Source organism: Stegostoma tigrinum, chromosome 28, assembly GCF_030684315.1.
Source record: "Stegostoma tigrinum isolate sSteTig4 chromosome 28, sSteTig4.hap1, whole genome shotgun sequence".
NCBI classification, from domain to species: domain Eukaryota; kingdom Metazoa; phylum Chordata; class Chondrichthyes; order Orectolobiformes; family Stegostomatidae; genus Stegostoma; species Stegostoma tigrinum.
Window position 1 is genome coordinate 12031238 of NC_081381.1, and position 23841 is coordinate 12055078.

At 39.9% G+C, this 23841-nt stretch overlaps 1 protein-coding gene across 7 annotated transcripts in view; it reads right to left on the reverse strand.

The window, feature by feature from the left end:
- Positions 1–1892: 1892 nt before the first annotated feature.
- Positions 1893–23841, reverse strand: part of mib2 (MIB E3 ubiquitin protein ligase 2) — a 224315-nt gene continuing 202366 nt past the window's right edge. For 4 of the 7 annotated variants that reach the window (XM_048561339.2, XM_048561340.2, XM_048561338.2 and 1 more), the window contains 5 exons: positions 19022–19246; positions 16797–16975; positions 14224–14399; positions 10639–10704; positions 1893–5016 (listed from right to left, as the gene is read on the reverse strand). In XM_048561339.2, the coding sequence (XP_048417296.1) occupies positions 4775–5016; positions 10639–10704; positions 14224–14399; positions 16797–16975; positions 19022–19246 (888 nt within the window). In that variant the 3' untranslated portion in view covers positions 1893–4774. Of the gene's footprint in view, positions 5017–10638; positions 10705–14223; positions 14400–15422; positions 15476–16796; positions 16976–19021; positions 19247–23841 lie in introns of those variants that run through there. The other 3 variants (XM_048561343.2, XM_048561344.2, XM_059655590.1) reach the window with 3 other exon arrangements.

Genomic DNA, 23841 nt, shown 5'->3' on the forward strand with positions numbered 1-23841 from the left:
ACTTTTAGAACAAAAATAACAACCTTTTCTGAAACTAGAACATATAGAAAAAACCACACCCATTCTCCTTGGGGGCAAACCTACCTCAGGAATCTTACTGTCTGCTCTTTAATCACATTTGTTGAAGAGAATGAAGGGGTTTTGAAAAAAAGTTATTCAGTGATATAAAACATTTTCAATTCACTGCATTGAACAAGATTCCAATTTAGCCAATAATCAACTCTGTAAGAATCTGATAACAAAGCACCATCTTTAGAAGATACAGAAGAGGAGGAAGGGGCTGAGAGTCCTTCTAGCTTGCTCTGCCATTCAATAAGTCAGGGTTTATCTGATCACCCTGCCTTGTCTGTTCTGCCTCACCTTTAGCTCTCTTTTCAATCAAAGAAAAAAAATCTAACTTGTGTTTGAATGTATTCAAAAACCCAGCCTCCACAGCTCTCTAGGAAAGAGAATTTCAAAGACTAACTACAGATGGAGGGTCAAACACAGAAGTTGCTGGAAAAACTCAGCAGGTCTGGCAGCATCTGTGACGAAACAAAATCAGTTAACATTTCTGGTCCAGTAACCCTTCCTGAGAATGGATCGTAGCTGGGAAAATGTCAGTTTATATGCAGAAAATAGGAAGGGGAAAGGGTTACAGAGTAAAAGAAAGGATAGAGCCCGAAGAGAGAGAAGAACAGTTGGATAGACAAAGGAGTTGGTAACGATCTGGCTCAGAGGGTGAACAGCTGTTAATTGGGACTGTTAGTGGTTAACAATAGGTAATGTGCAATGGCAGGCTGTGTGATTACAAGGCCTGGTGAGTGAGGAAGGGGGCTAGGACATGGGAGAGTTTAGGCCCTAAACTAATTGAACTTGATATTAAGGGTCCCCAAGTAGAAAGCAAGGTGCTGTTTTTTCAGCTTGTGCTGAGCTTCACTGGAACACTGCAGCAAGGCAGAGACAGATGCTGGCCAGGGAACAGAGTGGTGTGTGGGTTAAAAGTGGCAGGCAAAAGGTAGCTGAAGGGTTTTTTTTGCAGACAGAAAGTATATGTTCTGCGAATCGAGTCAATGCTTTGTTTCCCCAGTGTAGAGGAGACCACATTGTGAACAGCGAATGTGGTAGACTAGATTCTGGGAAATGCAGCTGAAGTGTCTAGTCTACTGCATTCACTGCTCACAATGCGGTCTCCTCTACAACAGAGGGGAAATGAAGCATAGACTGGGTGACTGCTTCAGAGAACATTTATGTGTGAGAGTGTAAGACAGCGAATGAGAAAGTACATGTGCGAGACAGAGAAAGAAACAGGAGTTAGCACTACTTTTTAAAATCCCTGCATTAAAGTAACCAATATCTAAAAGATAGCTAATGCTCGCTACCAGATGCCACCTCTGCCAAGTGAAAGGCAGACCAGGAAAATTTACTGAATGCCTTATCTGCCCTGAGAATCAAAATTAGCTGACAATTTTCAGGATGGTCATGAAAGTAAATCAGTAAATGCTCTAATGCATTAAAAAAAACTCAGTTCTGTTCACAAATGGATATGATCCATTAATAAAAACAGAAAGAACTGCGGATGCTGTGAATCAGAAAAAAAAAACAGAAGGTGCTGGAAAAGCTCAGAAGGTGCTGGAAAAGCTCGGCAGGTCTGGCAGCATCTTTGGAGAGAAACTAGAGTTAATGTTTCAGGTTCTGAGGAGGGATCAGTGGACTCAAAACATTAACTAATTTCTCTCCACAGATGCTGCCAGATCTGCTAAACTGATCCAACAATATTGGTGTTCTAATGAGCAGAATTCTTGACAGAATTTCACTATTATTTAATGGTGCAGCACCCACACAGTGACTTTGCACACAGTAATAAAAGAAGCAAATAAATTCTCCTTATTTTAATGTAACCAGAATCAGTAATCACAACAGTAATTCAAAATAATTTATTCACAGTTTGGAACTTCAACAAGAGGATACAGTAACCCAGCAGGAAACAAGATGACTATGAGAACAAAACTCCCAATGTAGATGGCAAGCTAAAATATAATAACAAAGTGCTGGAGTCTAACATTTTCCATTCTATTTGCAGTAACACTTTTTGCTCATCTTTCTGTTCAATTCTTCCAAGCATAAAAATTCTCATTGTTAAAGTGTGCAAAGAAGCAGACACAATGCATTAACACTCCATCTCTTACTAACCTCTGAAGCCTACAAAGCTGGTTTATTGCAACTTTCCTCCACTATCCCACAAATAAAGGATCTGCTAAACATTACTTCCAGAAATAACAGAGCTGAGGTTTTCTGACCCACATGTGATGCATTAGAAATCACTGCTCTCAAATCATCTTCACAACACTGCCCACGTTTTCCTAATTGGTTGATCAATTTCCAAAAAAGTTGTTTCTTGCTAAAAAGTCAAATCCTGAGCTCGTATGGCTAGTCTGCCTTCACAAACAGAAAGCCACGTTCAGCAATGGCTAGAAATATTCCTGCTACTCCTTCCCCAAAACAGACTCTGCTTTACATCTTCTGTCAACTCCAAGAAATGACACAGCAGACTCGTCCTTCAATGATCCAAGATTCGAATATCAACTTGCAGTGTGCACCTTCTTTAATTTTATGAAAGATTTTAAGATCAAGGAGGAATGTGCACAAGAAAGCCAGGTATTTAGGAACTGCAAGTTTATTTAAACAGCAATTCCTGACCATACACTTTCCACAGTGATACAATCTGTTTGGCACATGTAACCTGTTGTCCCATATCTGTAAAATTCAACTTCATGAAGGTTGTTGAGCTAAGCAACATTTTAGTTAAATGACATACTAACAATTTCATCAGGTTAAAGAAAAATGTACTGCATACGAACAGATCAAGCAACGTTATCTATACACCAAGCAAATTACATGAAGTCTACTTTGCTTTTCTAATTTGTGGTTGCAAATTTGTTCTCTTGACCAGAGTCAATAGTTAAACTTGTACTTTTATGGTTTAAATTGGTGGAATATATCTCACAAAAGTAAACTCACAAAATGCAATAATTATCTCCAAATGTTGGCATGGTCTTCTTCAAATCTCAATTTTCACTGTTAAATCACATTCTTGATCAAAGTGATGCTAGCCAGAGTAGCATTTCTTCAAAGTCTTTCAATTGAAATAAACAAGCAATTTAGTCCTGAGATAGTGGTACATAAACATGACATTGAAAAGGTAGAATCTCTTGTCAATGCAATTTTCTTTGAATTTTATTTTTACAAAGGAAAACACTATATATGTACATATTAGCTTTTTCAACAAATTTATGAAAATTGTGAACTTGAGATCTTAATCTTGGCTGACAAATTGATTGCATTTTCTAGGTTTTCCTCAGGAGTTGAACTTACCTAAACATCGTGATTCAATGTAGCAACTTTCCCTTTCTTTATACAATGATATCATCACAATCTCGCTAAGTCTTAAAATTTCAGGCTGAACCACAGGCTCACAAATCTAATGTACAATTTACATTCTAATTAGACACCAAAAGAAAACCATAGTGAAGGGTTTGCTAGCATTAAGTTCAAAGTATTTAAGCTCTGCTCTCATGCTTTCACTAGCACTTCTAGTAATAACACTTTTACAAGGAACACACTACAGTAGTTATTCAGATTCAGAACCTCATTACTACACTAACCTCACCTCTGTATATTGTACACGAGGGAGCAAAACAATGTGAAAATTAGACCAGTGAATGCAAATGGTCTTAGTTTTGGAATCCTTGATAGAACCGTGACCAATTCATATTTCCATTGATTTTTATTTTCCTGGAATATTTAAACATAAACACATTAGAATGTCTGGGTGAGAAGATTAATTGCTCACAGATCAAAACAAGCATTAATTCCAATTATTTTCCATGAAACTTGAAATTTATCTTCATTACTGTTTTACTTTGCTGTGTCACTTTGATATAGTGGATCGAATCAAATTACGTAATTATGGTTCCAGGCTATTAACCATCTATTTATAAATGGTGACTTAAACATTGAGCTTTGTGCTGTAAGCGTAAATGTTCGATTAATCCGTTTAACATTCTAACTGTTACCTTTGCTGTTCGACCATCTGCCATTTTACCACATATCCAGGACTACAACTTTCAGTATAATATTTTAGCTGTCCAGTCAAGCTACAATTGCAGAAACAAAAGTGATAAGGAGGTATGTTTTAAATGAAGCTTTCAAAAATTAATGGTTTTATTATTTGAAATAATTTGTTCTCTGATGCTGAAGCTGCTGTTTTGCTGCTAGATAGAGATGCAGATGTAAAAAGCTAGCATTGGTTGATTGGTATCATATGTGAAGATTGTTGAAGTATCATTTTATATTCCTGGAACGTTTAAATATATACAACTTACCATAAGCCACTGTTGTCAGATTATGGATTATATTACATGGTAGTTTTTATATAAATACATACACAGTAAGGTTAGTTTTACTGCAGCTTTGTGCATTGCTCAAGCAGTTGCAACTATTAACAGGGCTGACATTCAATCGTTAATAAACTCGCTTTATGTTGTTATGTAACATATCAGCCACTGAATCCACACACAGGGCATTTCAGTTATCAAAAATGCAATTCTAGTCACTTGCTGGATAACAGCACGTACCGACCTCAATCACATGGATTCTGACTGCACTGATGCCAAAGTGCCAAGGACGAAATCTGAAGATGATTACAAACACAAACACAATGTACCAGTGAAAAGGTACAGTACTTAGAATGTTCCGAAAGAACGTTGTTATAGAAAAGAAGGCTTGCCATGCATCAAACAAAAATCTGTATGCGTTCTCGAATGTTCTGACGACAAATAGGGCATGCTTTCAGGGCAACACTGCACTCCAGACAGGAACCATGGCCACACTGGAACACCAGTTTAATCTGGTTGTCAATGCATATAGGACACGTTATCCTTTCTTCCATCTGTCTGTATCGAGACTGGAGCTGTTCCAGCAGTTTTCTCTGGTCTGGAGGTTCAGCATTGGAACTGCTTTCAACTTCTGTGTTATCTGCCATAGGAAAACATTCTGTCAGTCTGTTATTAACATGTATACCAACAGACCTGGCGTGACAACAATCAGATCGGCACAAATGGAAGTGAATATGGTGAATTTTGAAAATTACTTGACAGAACCAGTAATTTAGACTTTAATACAGACAAAAGTACAATTACATGTTCCTCCAGCTCTGTTATGTAGGACCACCTGAATGAGTAATTGCCATCTCTCGGTACTAATGGCTAGATTGAATAATTGGCTGGTATCAGAAACTACTACTTAGATCTGGACACATTGGACTTAAGTAATGTTTGATTAATTTCTTACGAATAAAACTGCATATTCTTTAAATAGCTTCTAAATATAATCAAAATCCAAACAATAAGTCCATTGAATCAGAAAGATGCTGTAACATCAAATGCCACTTTAATACTTTTAAATGTTTCTATAAACGAGTATAATTAGGGCAAAGGTTCACCTAAGGAACATCAGTATCACAACTCTCTTACTGTAATTATTTGTTCCGTATTTAACAACAGATTCTTTCTTCCTGATCCTTTCTATAACAAGACCAGATCTAAACGGTGCAGCTTGGCACAGCTGAAAGATTCAGATTGCTTCTGAATCAGAAAGTTGTAGGTTCAAGTCCCACTTCAAGCATGGGAAATCAAACCAAAAACTTATAGTGCCAAACTGCTGTGAGCACTGCGGCTGGCCCTTTCTGCAATACACAGGGTGTACTACAGGCACCTTAGGATGAATTTTCCTGTTGGAGGCAGGAATCAAGAATTGGATTCAAATCTGGCTTGTGAACCTGCCCTGGCTACAAAACAGGAAGCACCTGCTATTCTGACTGAACTGGGAAGTTAACTGCCTATTGGGCAGGTCTATCATCTGATGAGCCAGCAAAGACACTGGAACAGAGGCAAGTCAGTCAGAATGCAAATTTTGCTTTCACCTGTACAAGGCAGCTGTGTAAGCAGGAAAGTTGGCAAAGTTGAAGTTTCCACATTTGAGTAGGCTGGGAACCTAGAAAGCAGGGAAGGGTAGTCTGGTGATTTGCTATCTAAAAGCTTCACATTTTTGTATTGTGGTGAGGGATTGCTGTATCATGTTCAGCGCCATTTCAAACTGCAGCTTTTCACACAAATTTACAGCTGACCCTGCAGCCACCTTCACTCAGTTGGATTGGCGCCAGACAGGTGCTTCAGTCCTGTCAAAATCTTTGTAAAAGATTTAAAAACAAACTTACAGAGCTGGTTTCTTCATAAGCCCAAAATGGCATTATTTACCTAATTAGGAGTTTTATTTATTGTTCATGCAAGAATTGTGGGCACCATTGGCCAAGACAGCATTTATTACCCATCCCTAATTGCCCAGAGGCAGCAAAGCGTCATCCACATTGCTGTGGGTTTGGAGGTGAGGCATGTAGGACAGACCAGATGATGGAAGATTCCCTTCCTGAAAGGAAATTAGTGGATCAAATGTGTTTTTTTTAAAACAGCAATAGACAGTCGTTATATGGTCACGATTGGAATAGCTTTTTAACTCCAGATTCTTATTGAAATAAATTTGTACTATCCATCACTTTGGGGTTTAAACCCTTGGCCCCAGAACACTGGAGCTCTGGATTACTAGATGAGTGATATTAACACGATGCCACTGTCTCCGATCTCTGATTTGTGTCACGGTGGCTGTGTATATCTTGTCTCATTTCATTATTCAAAGAAGAGCAGAGAATTCTCCCATGGCCTTGACGAACATTCTTTCTTCCAACCAATACCACATCAAAATCAGATTACATTGCAGTGCTGCTGTGTTTGCAACAATGAACTAATTTTGGATAAGTATTGCAGCGAAGCTGCTTGTGCCCATCACAGTCAAACAGTAAATTGAACAGAAAGCTCTGAGTCTGTGCATGCGCAGTTAAATGACAGAATCAGAAAGATCCAATTTGCCTTGCTCATTGTGATTTAATTTCTTGCCGATGAAGTTGGGAAGCTTTGGGGTGTTTATCCACTATGTGTATTCATTAAAACATGCCAGAAAATGTCACAGCTGGATTGTTCATTTTGAAGTCAATGTTTAATTAGTTTGGATAAGTCTCAATTACTCCCAAATAATTTCTCTGCCACTGAATGTATGAAGTCTGATTCCTTCAGATTTCCTTATTGTTGAAAATCTAAATAAAAATTAAATGGACATAATTTTTTAATTTTATCTCTCTTTCTTAACCATTTCTTTCCCTCTCCTCTCACTTTCTGTACATGATTTTACATTGAATTAACTATTCTTACTTTTAGTTATTGGTTTAGACTCCACATGGCTCAATTAGGAGTCTTCAATATGATTGGGTGAAGAAACAAGGTTGTTAAGAATTATTAAATACCCAAGAGACCAAAATGGACCATTGTGGTAGGTGGATGGGTGGTGGGAGGTGGGGGAGCTGATTTACATTAAAGCAATAGCAGGGGCAAGACTATGAGGATGAGAACAAGAACGAGAATTCTAAAATTCAAGATGCTGCCCAACTGGAGACAACATAGATCAGCAAGCACAGGGATAACTAGTGGACACAAGTTGGAATAAGAATGTAGGTAGCAGAGTTTGGGATGATTTCAAGTTTACAGAAGGAGGAATGTCAGAGGCCAGCAGGTTGTGCAGGCGAATAGATATATCTGGACGTAACAGAGACACAGATGAGAGTTTTAGCAGTACATGAGCCGAAGCATGGAGGAGCTGGTGATGTGGTCTTCATGATGATACATGTTAGGCTGAAAGTGCATCTTCAAGTTTAATTTTTTTTTATTGTTTCATTCATAGGATGTGGGCACCAACTGAGCCACTGTTTATTACCCATTCCTAAATGCCCAGAGGTCAGTTTACGATTCAACCACTTTGCTATGGATCTGGAGTCACACATAGGCCAGACCGAGGCCAGCATTTTCCTTCCCTAAACTACTGAACCAAGTGTGACATAAGGGTTGCAAACAATCTTCTTCAAAGTTTGAGAAGATTTGTAGCCTGGGTAATGGATGAGGTTGTCCATATGCCCGTCGAGTCAATGGGTTTGGTTGCAAATGTTTCGTCACCCTTCTAGATGACATCGACAGTGTAGATGTCATCGACAGACGTACATGGAATAGTGTAGGTTAGACGGGCTTCAGACTGGTATGGCAGGTCGGCACAACATCGAGGGCCGAAGGGCCTGTACTGTGCTGTAATGTTCTATGCACCTCTGGTGAAGTGTCGGTGTTCTGTCCCATTTGTTATTTATGTACCTCGGTTTGCTAGGGAAGTTGGTATCACTTCTGGTTCTGTTTCTCAGTGGTTTGTACACAGGGTCTAATTCAATGCATTTGTTAACGGAGTTCTGGTTGGAATATCAGGCCTCCAGGAATTCCCTGGTGTGTCTTTGTTTGGCTTGTGTGATTATGGATGTGTTGCCCCAGTTGAATTTGTGTCCCTCTTTGTCCGTGTGCAATGAGACAAGTGAGAATTAGTCGTGTCTCTTGGTGGCTAGTTGGCGTTTGTGTATCCATATAATCAATTTTCTTCCAGTATGGCCTGTGTAGTTTTTCCTCACAGTCCTTGCAAGGTGTTTTGTGTATTACCCCAGTTTTGCTGGTTTTCGGTATGGGATTCTTTGCGTTCATCAGTGGCTGTCGTAGGATGGTTGCTGGTTTGTGGGCTGCTCTGAAACGGAGGGGTCTGAGTCATCTCGTGGTCATCTCTGAAATGCCCTTGATGTACAGTAGGGTGATCAGAGAGTCTGGCTGTGTTGTGTCTTCCTGTTGTGGTCTGTCTTGGAGGTAACGGTGGATTGTGCTTTTCGGGTATCTATTCCTTTTGAAGGCTCTGTATGGGTGCTCCTGTTCCGCTTTGTGTAGCTCCTGGTTGCTGCAATGCATTGTGGCTTGTTTAAATAGTGTCCTTATGCATCACTGTTTGTGGGCGTTGGATGGTTGCTAGTGTAAGTGAGTATCTGGTCCGTATGTGTGTACACTAGTCTGGAGTTTCCAGTTGCTTTTGCGTTCTACCATCATGTGCAGAGACATGCCAAGGAATTCCTGGAGGTCTGATATTCCAACCGGAACTCCATCAACGAATACATTGAATTACACTGTGTATAAACCACTGAGAAACAGAGCCAGAACTGGTACCAAACACTGCAACAAACTGAGGAATATAAATAACATGTGGGACAGAACACCAACACTTCACTGGAGGTGGTGCACTGGCGATGTTACCCAGCAGGGTGACCAAACGTTTGCAAACACAGTGGCTCAGCGAGCATATCTACAATTTTGTTCAGCCTTCAGTAGTCACCAGCGAGAGGTTACAGATAGTGGTTTGCAGATGGGGACCAAACAGACCAGGCAATATTTGGTTGATGGAAATTACTGTGCATCCAGCAGCGGTTATCAGACAATCAGCATGGCAATTACCGGCAGTGGAAGGGCAGAGACAGGAAGTGGTGAAACAAATACATTTACTGAGGGGCAGCAGGTAGATAAGTAGGAGAATTGGGCACCGTATCATTCAATGCTCAGATTTAAAGAAAGAAAACATTGAATAAGTGCACTCCGCCATACTATTAATGAACTGATGTCCTGCTGCAAGTACATAGCGTGTTCAGGGATCAATGACATCTAACACCACTATTGTGCTTTAACTTCTTTGAAAAAAAAGAACGGTGCATGTTACACAAGGACACTTGCTTGTGAAGGAAACATTTAATTCAGTCACAGCTTTCTCCTTCACTTTTGGAAGCACTCATTAACTTCTCAATTCTAGATAATAAAATGTGAGGTTGGATGAACACAGCAGGCCCAGCAGCATCTCAGGAGCTCCCGAGATGCTGCTTGGCCTGCTGTGTTCATCCAGCCTCACATTTTATTATCTTGGATTCTCCAGCATCTGCAGTTCCCATTATCACTGATACAACTTCTCAATTCTTCTTTGTTATTAATTTGTTACTGTAGTCAACAAATTTTAAAGGAACTGATTTTTTTTAATCCTTAGGCCTGATTAAAACAAAGCTCCATCAGTAATGATAATACTGACTGGATGCTAATTTAGACCAATTAATCATTTCCTAAATAAGAAAATAAGACCAATACAATGAAAAATTACTTTGGTGACTGCAGTAGATAGCGCATTTTATCTTAAGAAAGGAATTTTTGTTTGCATTAAGAACTGTACTTATACCGTGCCAAACTCTTAAACTTAGAACATATCCATTTTAAACTTCTGCTGTGACTGATATTCAAGCACACCCACTCTCATTCGGGGAGATCGCTAGCCAGGAGACGGAGATGGATTGCAACATGACTGTGATGTGTGCCATTTTGGGTGGAAACCCAGGCAGATTCCACAGAAATCCTCAACTGGCTAGCTATTATTAATGGAGAACTCTATGGCTAAGTCCATTGATCTTCTAAAATATATAACACAATGCTGTCTATTTAAAGATGAAAGCAGCAATCATTGAGTTGGGGGTGTTGGCTACAAGAACATGTGCTCCTGGTCACCCGCACAGAACACATCATGTGTTGCTCTTCAAAAACAGACACTATATTCTCTCTGGCGCTGCAAGTAATATTTCAATAATGATTGATTTAAATACATTACCATGTCTAATTTTCTTTGTAATAGACACTTGGCATTTGATGCATTTCTTCATTCTTACAGAACACTCTGTGAATGAAAGAAATGTCAGAAATCAGCACCTGCAATTCATTTACCCCTTCATTTAAATTTCTTGCCACACAGTGAATAAGATTAAGATTAAGTAGATTAGAGATTAGTATACTGTGTGCATTTGAAGAGTTTCACAAAAATACCTTTGGTTGGTACATCATACAGTCCAGCAATACTACCTAGTTACCAAGTTGGTGCGATAATGGTTTGTCATTGTGCTCCATTCTTTTTTGGGTATCAACAGTGCTAAAAGCATTCTCTTTTCTCTCTGAACAGGGTAGCTAGTGCATATTGAGTAATTAAAATTCTTTATTTGGAGATTGCACTGAAGCATGTGCAATTACGCACTTGGACATCATCAGTATTTGTGAATGAACAATACAACACACCATGAAAACCAGACAATAAATGATTAATTTACCTGTTACCGTACAGTTCACCCTTTCCTTCAAGATTCATAGTTCCAACATCATCTAAACCATAGACTATACTCTCCTCTGCTAAACTGCCTCAATTTAAAACTGGAAGATAGGCAGAAGGAAAATTAGGCTGGAAACAAAACTGCTGTAGCCCCACTCTGCCCTCTGTTTTATTCTCCTGTCTCAGCTATATAAAGCTTTTAAAATCCTTGTCACTACCTTGTCCCATGTAATTGACAGCAAGGAGGAAAAATCTAGTGACATACAACTGACACTGTTGCTCCCAAACAGCACCAAGACAGGGAGTGATGGTGGGCCTGAGGGCAGGGGAGGATGGTCTGCTGAAGCCCTTTTTTGAAGGAGACACCACAAATCCTGGATCATATTCTCTTAATCCAGAGCTTAAACTGTACATTTCTTAAACCTCGGCACTGTCCCTTTGACGGTGGGGAGGCTGGAAGGGGCTCATCTTGCAGCGATTAATGACACTTACTAAGAAGGCAGACTTTGGGGGAAAAAAGAACAAATTAAACATTATCTCCTCAAATGATGTAAACTCCTTAAGATTTCAGACACCTACATCTGTGTCATACTCAATTTAAAAAAAAACTTTGTTGCATGTTAAACTATTACAGACTGTGGCATGGTGATTTCATTCGGTGACATTCTTTTCTTCAGAACCTTCTCCCATCTTAACAGGTGTGGTGCAGTTTACAGAACCAGGCTATTTTCTATTCTCATGGCACCTCTCCTTTCATCTCTCTGCATCAAGAAAGCACTTCTTTTTACATGTTACTTTGAGTTATTCTTTCTTTTCATGTCCATAAATGCCCTGAGTGTCATTTTAAAGTACAACCAAAATATTACCTTTGTATTTCTTTTAATTTCCAGATTTGCAGTCAGGTGCCAGGGACAGAAAGCAGTCGTGACTCAGTCACATACTGGTACACTTTTTGTCTCCTTTACAAAACTGTTTGTGTGAGACTCCATGATTGTGCTTTCCACTACTTGCAAGGACCAGTTGTTAAATTGGTTTTCTGTCTGTCAAACTACTGGTTATAGCATCAAATTACTATTTAGGTAAACGTGGTTGGCTGTCCCTTTTTAGTTGCAGTTACTCAAATCCCAAGCTTGCAACTTATGCTCATTAGACACATTTTTCTGCGGTTTCAGCATCATTTCAACATTATTGAAGACAAATGTAGGGCTTTTGTGGTGCAGTGCTAATATCCCTACCTCTGAGCCACATGGCCCGGGTTCAAGTCTCTCTTGCTTCAGAGGTGTGTAACAAAACGACTGAACAAGTTGCTTAGAAAATATCTTGAACACAAATATAGCCCCTCTTCACGGGATGCTCACAGAGTAGGAGGAGGTCATTCTGCCAAATCGTGAACCTAGCCCCCTGAAGGAACAATTTACCCAGAGACAATTATCTGCTTTTCCCGCATAACCTGCAAATTGTCCCTCTTCAGGAAACAATCCAATTCACTTGTGAAAGCCTCAGTTGACACTACCCCTCACACGCACATAGCCAGGGCATTCCAAATCCTTCCCTTTCAATGTGAAAAAACATTTTTCAACGTGAGAAAAAGATTTTTCGCATGTCTCCATTGCTTCTTTTGCCAGCCACCTTAAATTGATGCCCTCTGATTCTTGATCCATGCAACAACTTTTTGCTTTGTCTATTCGGTCCACACCACATGCTTTGAAATAACTCTGTTTCCTCCCAACCTCCTCTTCTCCAAGGAGTACACTTCCAAATTCTCCAATCTTTCCACATAACTGATGTCCTTCATTCCCGGAACCATTCTCAAGAATTGCTCCTGCACATTCTCTCACACCTTCACATTCCCCCCTAAAGTGTGATGCCCAGAACTAGACACAATACACAAGTTGAGACTCAACTAGAATTTATGTAGGTTTAAATAACTTGGCTGCTTTTGTACTTGGGTGCCTGTATTGATAAAGTCCAGGATGTTGTCATTTTTATTTGCCACTCTCTCAATCTGTCCTGCCCCTTCAATGAGTTATGCGTGCGCACATACACAGTCCTTTGCTTCTGCATCCTCTTTAGAGTCGCACCTTTCTCTTGTCTCTCTATGCTGTCTCCCCATGTTCTTCCAATCAAAATGAAACACTTTACACTTCTCACCAAAGTTTATTTGCCACTTGTCCAATCATTCCACCAACCTGCCTACGCACTTTTGAAGTTCTACATTCAATACACAATATTTCCAAGTTTCATATAATCCACAAACTCAAAACTGTGCCTTAGTACACCTTAGTAAGATCATGATACACATTAGAGCAAAAGTCGTAAAAACCAATCCCTTAGGAATTCCACTATAACCCTACTACTAGTCTGAAAAACACCAGACTAGAATCATAGAGCCGCTACAGTGTGGAAGCAGGCCATTCAGTCCACTGAGTCCACACTAACCCTTTGAAGAATGCCCCACCCAGGTCCACCCCTCCCCAACCATATTCCTAAAATCTTGCAATTCCCATGGCTAACCCACCTAGCCTGCACATTTCTGGACACTATGGACAATTTAGCACGGCAAATCCACCTTATCTGCACACCTTTGGAATGTGGGAGGAAACAGGAACATAAGGAGGCAAGTGTGTCTCAGGCAGACATGACAGAATGTGTAAACTTCATGCAGTTGCCCAAGGGTGGAATTAAAGCCAGATCCTGACTTTGAGAGGCAGTAGTGCAAAACCACTCAGCCACCACGCCAACCACTATCTGCTTCTGCTTATTCAGCCAATTTCACATCCATGTGGCTGCTGTTCCTTTTATTCCATGAGGAGGGGTAACTTCGCTCAAGTCTACTACACAGCACATCACCAAGCACCTTTTGGGAGCTCATATACACCATATCAAAATGTTTAGTGAAATGAGGCAAATTAGGCCTATCACGTTTAAAATTGGTTCCACTCATTACTCCATTCTCAAAAGCTAAATGATTAGTTCCATCAGGAACTAAAGATCCAATTTACTATAATGTTATTCATGTTGTATAATGATGTATAACATTATACATCTAAATATACTTATCTGTGGCCGTTCACTGTCAGAGATTGTAAAGCATACCTTCACAGACTACAGAGTGTTGACAGGGGGAAAACTGAACCAGTAGGGACAGCTCAGAACACACTAGGCACTCAGCTGGACCCGCTGATGCTGGCAGTAAAAGATTTGTCATAGTATTTGGAGTTGTGTGGACTCGCCGCAGAACTGTTGTCCCTGCTGATTGCAGCTGTGATCCCCTGGAATAAACAGCAACAGACAGGATTAAAGGACTCTTCTTACAGAAAGTTTAAAGCAAAATCCCTCACTCCTGGCAATTCTCGCTTATGTAGTTGTTGGCAGTGTGCAATCACAGGAAGATGGATGCAGCCATCCACTCAACAACTTCAAGATGATCATGAAAGTAACACCAAGATCAGCCGGTAGACAATGTAACTGTGCCTATCACTTTGGATTATTCCACCTGGGGGCATGGCAGACAGTCAGCTGATCTGAAAGATGAACTGCTGTAGGATTCAACCTTTGACAACTGCAGAATGAGAGAGTTGGGCTGTAATGATCAATGCTTTACAAATCACAACATACAGCAGATGATGTGTTATGTAACACTCTTTATAAAAAAATTACATAAAAACACACTTGGTCACTCACACTCCAGACATCATTAACCAAAGTTCCATGTTACATTTATGAACAAAAAGTAGAAAGAAAATAAAGCATAGCAATTGGAATCTACAGGAGAAACTCCACAAACTCAATGAACAGGAACTGAAATCGCTGTCTTGGAATTGATTTTCTTAAAAGCAAAGCCAAAATGCTGAATCAATTAAAAAGTTTATATATCATTCAATATTATGGCTTGAAGGAAAAACAACTTTCCTTCCAGGAAGGGTTTATTCAGAGTGTTGTGTGGCACAGTAGCCCCATCCTTAAAACAAAACAATGCATTCTCTGGATTACTGAGAGCAGCAGCACAGGAAATTTGCTTGTAATTATATAACCAATGATATAACAAGGAGTGGTTTTGGTTTTCCAGTTGTAACAGTGAGGGGAATCCTTTATTCTAACTGGGTTACTGTCAGTGTTACAATCAGAAAAGGTAGACCAGTTAGGTTGGAGTGCATTTCTTGCCCATCCCACTTCCAAGAGTCACATTCAAGTTTCTGTGCTACACTTTGAAGTTTAAGAAACACAATAACTCGTTAGGAACATAAAACAGCAAAGGCAGTACGTCTGCAATCTCAGACATGGTATGAACTCACCCAGTGTTTACTTAATGGCAAGTAGACTTTGTAGCCTCAAAGGAACACCCATTCTAGGAGAATAATAAGACTTTATGTGGTATAATGTTTCTATCTTGTCAAACAGTGCATCCTCTGACTAATGACAAGCACCATGACATTTTTATACAGACATACACACACAATTAGTCTGTCAGTAATATTTAACGTTTTGTTAAAACTGATCCTGGAATCTGAAGGTATCCCCAGGTTAATTCTACAGAAGTGTCTGACAACAGCAGAACCTTGCAATTCTTCTCACCTGTTTAAACCGCAGTGGATAAAGAAATGTGGGAGGGGATGAGGCTTCCAATGGGATAAATTCTAATAAACTAACTTAAAATACTACCACAGATTTAATTAAATCCCTGTATCCTGTGTTATCTGGTTATTGGTCACTGACAAAGAGTAGCCACTAGTGTTTGATGGTAAGATTAATACCATTTGTTTAATTTGTTAACTAACTGGGAGGCTGGTACCTCTCGATAACATTAGTCAACACAGTTCACCTTAAAAGAAAGCACAGATTAAAAAATAATTAACAATAACTGGATAATCTGCCAGATTATTGTGAAAATGTATTATGAATAAAACCATCATATTTTCAGGTCTGACAAGATTGTGTTTCTTATTTGCTGCTAAATAGCATTGTCTTAAATTTGCATTTAGCTCAAAGACTATTGGGCACTATCTGTGCTTTGCCCTTATGCCCGTTTCTGAAGTGAGCTTAAACACTGAACGGTGACAGTTACTTGACAGCAGAGCCACCACTGCTAAGTCAAACTTTGTCCAAATTGAGATATCAGAAATTGAAACCTAACCACTATGACACCCCACCTCCCGGCACCATCCATATCCTCTGCAAACTCCCAGTCCTGCTGCAGTGTTACACAGAAGGCAATTGCTTTCATTAACCATCCCAGCCCAAGTAGGTGCCATAGGGAGTGGAGGGTATAACATGATAGGAGGAACAAACATATACAAGGCTGGCTCACTGGTGGCTTAAGGAACAATGCTACAGATGTTAATAGCTAGCCCAAACTGACACAGAGGTTGGAGGTCTGTCCATCTTTCCTTTCTCAATACTCTACCTTTGCTCATGGTTTACAATGAGATTTATTCAATAAGGAGGATGATCACTGGACTCAAAACGTTAACTGGTTCCTTCTGCACAGTTGCTGCCAGACCTGCTGAGTTTCTGCAGCAATTTGTTTATTTTTTCAGATCTCCAGCATCCACAGTTCTTTTGTTTATTTCATTTGAGAGTTTGTAATGTCTGTGTTAAGGGTAGAATGTAATCAAGACTAAGATAACCAAGACTAAGAGAAAGGAACATAGATGATATTGCTATTTTACCTGAATTTCTCCGCAAAACTCTTGACCATCTGTATAATCCTGCCATTTGTGACCAGATCGAGTGGCGTTTTGCCCTTGTAGTTGGTGTAGTTAATATCAGCACCCTCCTGGGCCAGGAAGCAGGCAATGGCAGCGCCTATGCTAATGTCTGTAGATCCCAATAACCCAGAAGCCTGCAACTACGCAGCAAAGGAACAAGATTTAAGATGAAAGTTTTAACAAATTGTAACAATGCAGATTTTGTATTCAAAACAAGTGATATGTTAAATCGACAGTTATTTGCGCAACTTCATACAAGGGGGAGATACTTAGTTAAATGCCAACATCAAGGTTGTTGTCAGAACCTGAGAAATAGCAGCTGAGCAGCTCCACAATTTCGTACAACACAGTGGCTGGCCTTTATCATTAACTCCACTTTCCCAACTGTGGCTCATTTCCCTCAATTCTGAGAGACCAACATTCTGTCTATCCTGGCTTCAGTAAATCAAAGATAGAGTATTCACAATTACTTGGATAGATAATTACAAAGATTCATATCCCTTTGAGTGAAAAAATTTCTCATCTCACTCCTAAATGATTTGCACCTTGTTGTGAATTTGTATTTGAGATTCCTAAGCCTAAGGAAAAAGTCTCTCAATGTGGCTATCCTGTCAAGCCCCTTCACAATTTTGTATGTTCCAATCAGATTACCTCTCATTCTTCTAAGCTACAGGATGATGGCTCCAAGTTACTCAGCCTCTTATCACAAGTCTGCCTTCTCAATGCAGAAATCAATATGGTGCATATTTGCTGCACTGCCTCCAGTACAAGCACATCCTGTATTAAAAATATGGAGACCAAGGTAGCATACAATACTCCAGTTGTGGGACCAAAGCCCTGTACAAATTTATCAACATGTCCTCATTCTTGTATATCAGTTTCCTTGTAATAAAAGCCAATAGGCCATTTGGTATCCAAATTGCTTGCTGAAAATAAAACTGCAGATTAACTTTCTATGCTCCTTATCTATGTTCCCTCTGAATATCAACATTTACAAGTTCCATGCCTTTTAAAAGATTTTTTGCTCTTACTACTAAAGCAAATAACCTCACACTTTCTCATATTGTACTTTATTAACTATCTTTGTTGCCAACTCACTTTGTCCGTCTGTATCCCTTAGCAGCCACTGCATTGTCCACTCAGCCTGCACCCTCCACACCCACCTCCCACCCCAGCTTTGCGTCTTCAACAAACTAAGGTCCACTAGCTTTAGCAGACTGACATTTCATTTTTCTGCTTCATCACTGAAATACATTGAATATTCTTGAGTTGATGTGAGGGAACAAGCAAACTTTTAGTAATTGATATTTGCTCAACGATGACCAATCAAATCCTTTAACTTTAATGGCTAAGCCGTGTTCCTTGAACATTAATTAGATAAGATTTTAAAAATTTACAGAATATTATGAAATAAGAAATTTTAAAAAACATTAACAGTTCATTTTTGGCTTTCTTAATTCTCGCTTTCTTTCGCATTATCTAATTGGACAATGGATTCACCCTCTTTTTTGTTCTGTTACTGTTTATTCCTCAATCTTTAAATCTCATTGCTGAAGGAAATACCCTACTGGTTGCAGTTTCACTCAGGCCTCATATCTTGTTTCTCTCACTGCTCAAACTCTCAGCTCACAGTCAGAAATTTACAGGAGAAACATTTCTGAGTGGAAGACTGCTGGGTAAATCACATTAATGACACACAAAATGCAAGCAGCAGGGTATGTATGCTGAAGTTATTACAAAACACACAACATTAATTTTACAAAAATGGTCATTTAAGCTCATGGTCAGAAACAGTAGTTCTGTTACATCTTATTTCAATGTATTTACACGCTATTAAATGCGGGGAAGGTGGCAATAGTGCAACAACCTCTTTAAAATCTCTACCTTTCTTCCCTAGGAAGCAGAATGTGTATGTTTGAAAGCAAGTTGAACTTGAATTGGAATAATGAAAAGCAAGAGTAGAAGAATCTTGATGGACCTATCCGGTTTGAAGGTTTTTCAGGACCAGTTAAGCCATTTCTCTCTCATCACAGCCCAAACAGAAAGAAATTTAGTTTAACATAAATAAGCAAATCTCAAATATTTTGTGTTACTACGTACCAAGACATAACGACTATTTTAAAATACGTACATTTCTCTTATAGACACTTGTATAAGATCTCCTATATGGACTAATTTAAACCTACATTTGCATAAAGTGAGCTGGTATCGCCTTCCCGTGATAGCACGGTGGCTGCCAGCTGCTGACGGCAGAGTGCCACATGCATAGCAGTATCGCCATCTTCATCTTCTGCATTCACATCGCAGCCTTCGGTAACCAAGAGCTGGACCATGTCAGTGTGACCCTGCGTAACTGAAAGTTGCAAAGGAGTCTGGATCCGATTATTCCGAACGTTAGTCTCACAGCGACCCTGTGGAGAGGAAAATATGGTGTAGCCTTTTGCAGTCATGTAGTCGTTGTCAGTTTGTAACTTCTGCAATAATGTCTCTAATTTGCAACCAGCCCAAACCTGATAGGACACAAACATCGGTACACTGCTCTGTGCAACGATGACTGTAAAGCCTAATTTCACATGCTGACACTAAAGATAAAGACTGAAGCAGATTATTTCATTGAGATCAAGGGGAAAAGATTACAGCACTGAGTTAAAATGAACCAAGTCTACAGGATGAAGTCAGGCCAGAAAATAAACGTACTACTGCTGGAAAAAGGCACATTTTATCAAATCAGGACAATTCTGGATGTGAGTTTGCTCGCTGAGCTGGAAGGTTAGTTTTCAGACGTTTCGTCACCATTCTAGGTAACATCATCAGTGAGCCTCCGACGAAGCACTGGTGTTATGTCCCGCTTTCTATTTATCTGGTTAGGTTTCCTTGGGTTGGTGATGTCATTTCCTGCTTTGGTGACATCAGCAACCCAAGGAAACCTAACCAGATAAATAGAAAATGGGACATAACACCAGCGCTTCACGGAGGCTCACTGATGATGTTACCTAGAATGGTGACGAAACGTCTGAAAACTAACCTTCCAGCTCAGCGAGCAAACTCACATCCAGAACCTCAACCTGAGCTACCAGTCTTCTCAAAACTCGCTAATCAGGACAATTTGCAAGAAATATCAATTCAAGCAGAAAACTTATATTAAACACTCCATGAAAGGTATGCGTTAATTCGTTAGCAAGTGAACTCTGATTGGTGGAAGTACTGCCGTGGAGGTTGCATTGTTAAAGCTGATTAACAGTCAAGTGCCAGAATTTGTTTAAATTTTAAACCAGGCAGGTTGACTCTGATTGGTCAAGGCTTTGCCCTGAGAACTGAACCAGCAAATGGCTGTTGCCTATTTTGTGGAGTTAAAACATGCGCAGAAAGTGTACATATTCCTCCGTCTGCAAAGAACATAAATATCATTGGGAAGCAGATTGTGGATGTCAGGATTTCAGGTTGAAAAGACTGCAAATTGTAGCAGAAAGCAAAAAGTGAGAGAAACGGACAGTTACGTGGCTTTTAGATTCTGAGTTAAAATTACTTTGATTAAACAGCACCTTTATATCTCTGGTATTGTGGATGCAGGGAAAAGCACAACAGTGGGGAGGCAGTTTATATAAAAATGCAGGTCCACAAGTGCAATGGCTGCACGGCAATATGAAATAACCATGGGAAATGTAGGGTTGTATGGTTGGGATACTTTTAGGGCGGCACGGTGGCTCAGTGCCTAGCACTACTGCCTCACAGCGCCAGGGACCCAGGTTCGATTCCAGCCTCGGGCGACTGTCTGTGTGGAGTTTGCACATTCTCCCGGTGTCTGTGTGGGTTTCCTCTGGGCGTTCCGGTTTCCTCCCACGGTCCAAAGGTGTGCAGGTTAGTTGTCCAGGGATGTTGTGTTAGGTGGGTTAGACATAGGAAAATGCGGGGGTAGGGGAGTGGGTCTGGGTCGGATGCTCTTTGGAGAGGTGGTGTGGACCTGTTGGGCCGAATGGCCTGTTTCCACACCATAGGGATTGTATGATTCAAAAGACAAGAACCGTGATGCTGCGGGGAGTTATACACTGCAGGTGTCAAGCTTTTGAGGAGAGTGGGGGATAAAAGCCGAGATCAGAAAGGCAAAACAAAAAGGACCACCAAGCCTGGGTATCCTAATCTACTCAGTAGTTGGGTTTCAAACTCCACAATCAAGTACAAGTTGTGGGCTTCAGCCACCGCACCACGAGGAATGAAGGAGGTTGTGCTGTTGTCATCACTACTGGCTATCCCTAAATTTGAGGATGACACCTTCTCAGGCTCTTCAGTTTCTACCATGGGTCTTCATGGAACTGAACAGGCCAATCGTCGACCAGTATACCTTCGGGTACACAGGCCAGGGCGTCCCACCGGGCAGGGAGATCCAGAATACACAAGTTGTTTCATTTTCCTTCCTTCTCGATAACTGCTCTGCCTCGCTGCGATGGCGTTGGGACTCAAAGTGTGATGCAGCTTGATGGACAAGATGTTGTCAATTTGAATGACGGGTAGCTAAGCTTCTCTCATTCATTAACTTCAATGCTGCTCCACTTCAAGGGAGAGCTTCAAAGCGTTTTTATAGAGCTTTCGTTGTCCTCCCCAGAATGCTAGTTATTTGAGAGTTGAGAAAGCAGCGCTTGGTGGGTGCGGTATTCTCCAGACTCAATGTGAAAGCTGTTGAAGAAACACTACTTTCTTTTTTGAAGCCAGCTCTGCAAGCTACCAGGCAAAACACCCGCAAAACCAGCTACAGGCCCTGCTTCTGGTAACCGAAATCCATCACCCCCAACAAATCCTGCAGATTGTGTGCACTGAAAGTGATTGAAATTGGAATGTGGACTGAACCATTAGCAAATTTTAAGTTGAGTTTAATTATGACTGCATAGAGGTAGAACTAAGTTCATGGTGAATTGAAAGCATTTGTAAGGACTAGTGACTTCTCTGGTCCTCAACTGCTGTCTGACATGCCGCGTTTTTCCAGCTCTACATTTATTGACTGAATTAAAAATATACTTTAGAAAAACAAAACACACCAGCTGAAAGCAGTGTTGGTCTCAGGGATCAAACGACAGTACGTAATATCTCAGAAATTAAGTCTCTTCTGCACGACATTTCACTTTGGTATTCACAGCACATATGGCACTAATGAGAGTTTGTTACGATGGGACTTAGCAAAGACCTAGTCTCTGATTATGAAATGTGTTTTTAAAATAAGATTCGAATTCATGGCTTTCTCTGTGTCACTTTTGGGTGGCATGTTATTGAAAAACCGTATTTCATGTATTTCAGAACAGATTAAATTTAAAAGAAAAATGATAAGTTGCTGGCAAAACAGTAAGCATTCACTGATCACTTTAAAAAACAAAATCAGTCCATATCATGAAATGTATCAGACCAGTAAATGACTGGAGCCCAACTGGACAGTAACAAATATTGAAATGCTGGTTTAGATCCTTCTGAATCCTGCGTGTTTTTCAGACTGCTCATCCTAAAACACATGTTCTGCATTATATTCAGAAAGGAAATTGTCAATCTACCGTCTACAGCTCCGACAGTTGTGCGGGACTTTCTTCCTTGCAAACCGCCCCAGTGTGGTGTTTTATAAAGATATTCAATTACATGTGTTAGAGAGAAACAAGTCACAAAAGGAGCACAGGTATTCAATCACTATTATTCCTCCAGCCTTTCAGACACTTACAGTATTTCCTGAAAACAATACACTTGACAAATAATCAGCAGATTGCAATTATTAGAAATATTTGCCAGCGCATACTATTGAAGCATGGCATTCAGCACTAAAAGCATACACTGACATAGACAAAACTGTTGACATTATTGAAATATTCCATAAATTTAAAGCATTGGCTTATAACAATTTGAGTGCAATATGTGGGGACGTCAACCAAAACATTAGATCCATTTCTCTCTCCACAAATTTCACCTGACTCTGAATATTTCTAGCATTTTGTGTTTTCATTTCAATGATTTCCTATAAATTGCTGCAGATAATATTTAATGGTGGGGCTAAATTGTATGGAATGCTTTGCAATTGATTTCCATCTATTTTTGGCCTCTAAATCCTACAGTGCAGACAATGTAAGGCACAAGGTCTAACCCACCACAAGGCAAGCTAGCATCCACAGTTTGCAGTGAGCTCAAGTGGGTGAGACATTTTTGTAGACATTGAAGGTTACTTCAGCTTTTATACCAGTTATACTTTTTTGTTCTTTGCATCACTACCATATCAATAGATCTCCCAGTGGAAACCCTCTTAGCTAATGACCCATAAACAGATGCCAGGAAGCCTGGCTTGCTTGGTATAGTTCTGTGTTGTCTTATCAGGATCCATAGATCCGGATTTGCAAATATAAGTAGTGAAATTACCATACTTCAGCAGATGATCAAAGCAGCCGTAATACACTTTACTGCCAGATGAAACAATTCTGCAGCAGACATCATAACAGCTGCCAATGAACAAGAATTGAGATTATTAATAAATATAACTAAAGCTGCTTTCACAAAAACACTGAACGAGACAGGGCCCCCCACCAAAAAAGTCTCCTTTTCTTTCTCTTCCCCCTCCCTCCACAACCCCTCCCCATCTCCAACAGGTCTGGTCACAGTAATTGACAAATGGGATCACAATGGAAACATGTTTAGAAAGCACTGATAGAAATTGTCCTATTTATCTACATACTGCTAGTGCTGTTGGGCAACATCCTGTTTGTTAAATGAACAGCATTTAAAACTCGCTCATTTGGACAGAATTGTGTCCACAGTTGAATGGAAAATATGACTATATCAAACGGATGATTCTGGCTATGTCTGTGATTTATTTGATGCTGTTATGAATTGAGAAGAATAGACTTTAATCCTAAATAAAACAATCTTGACTGAAAATATTGTTAACTCTTTCAGCACAAGGGTCTTTTTTCTTTCTCCCCCAAAACATGGTAGCATTTAGTGATAACGAAGATTCAATTTTGTTGTTCAAAATGGAGCTGAAGGA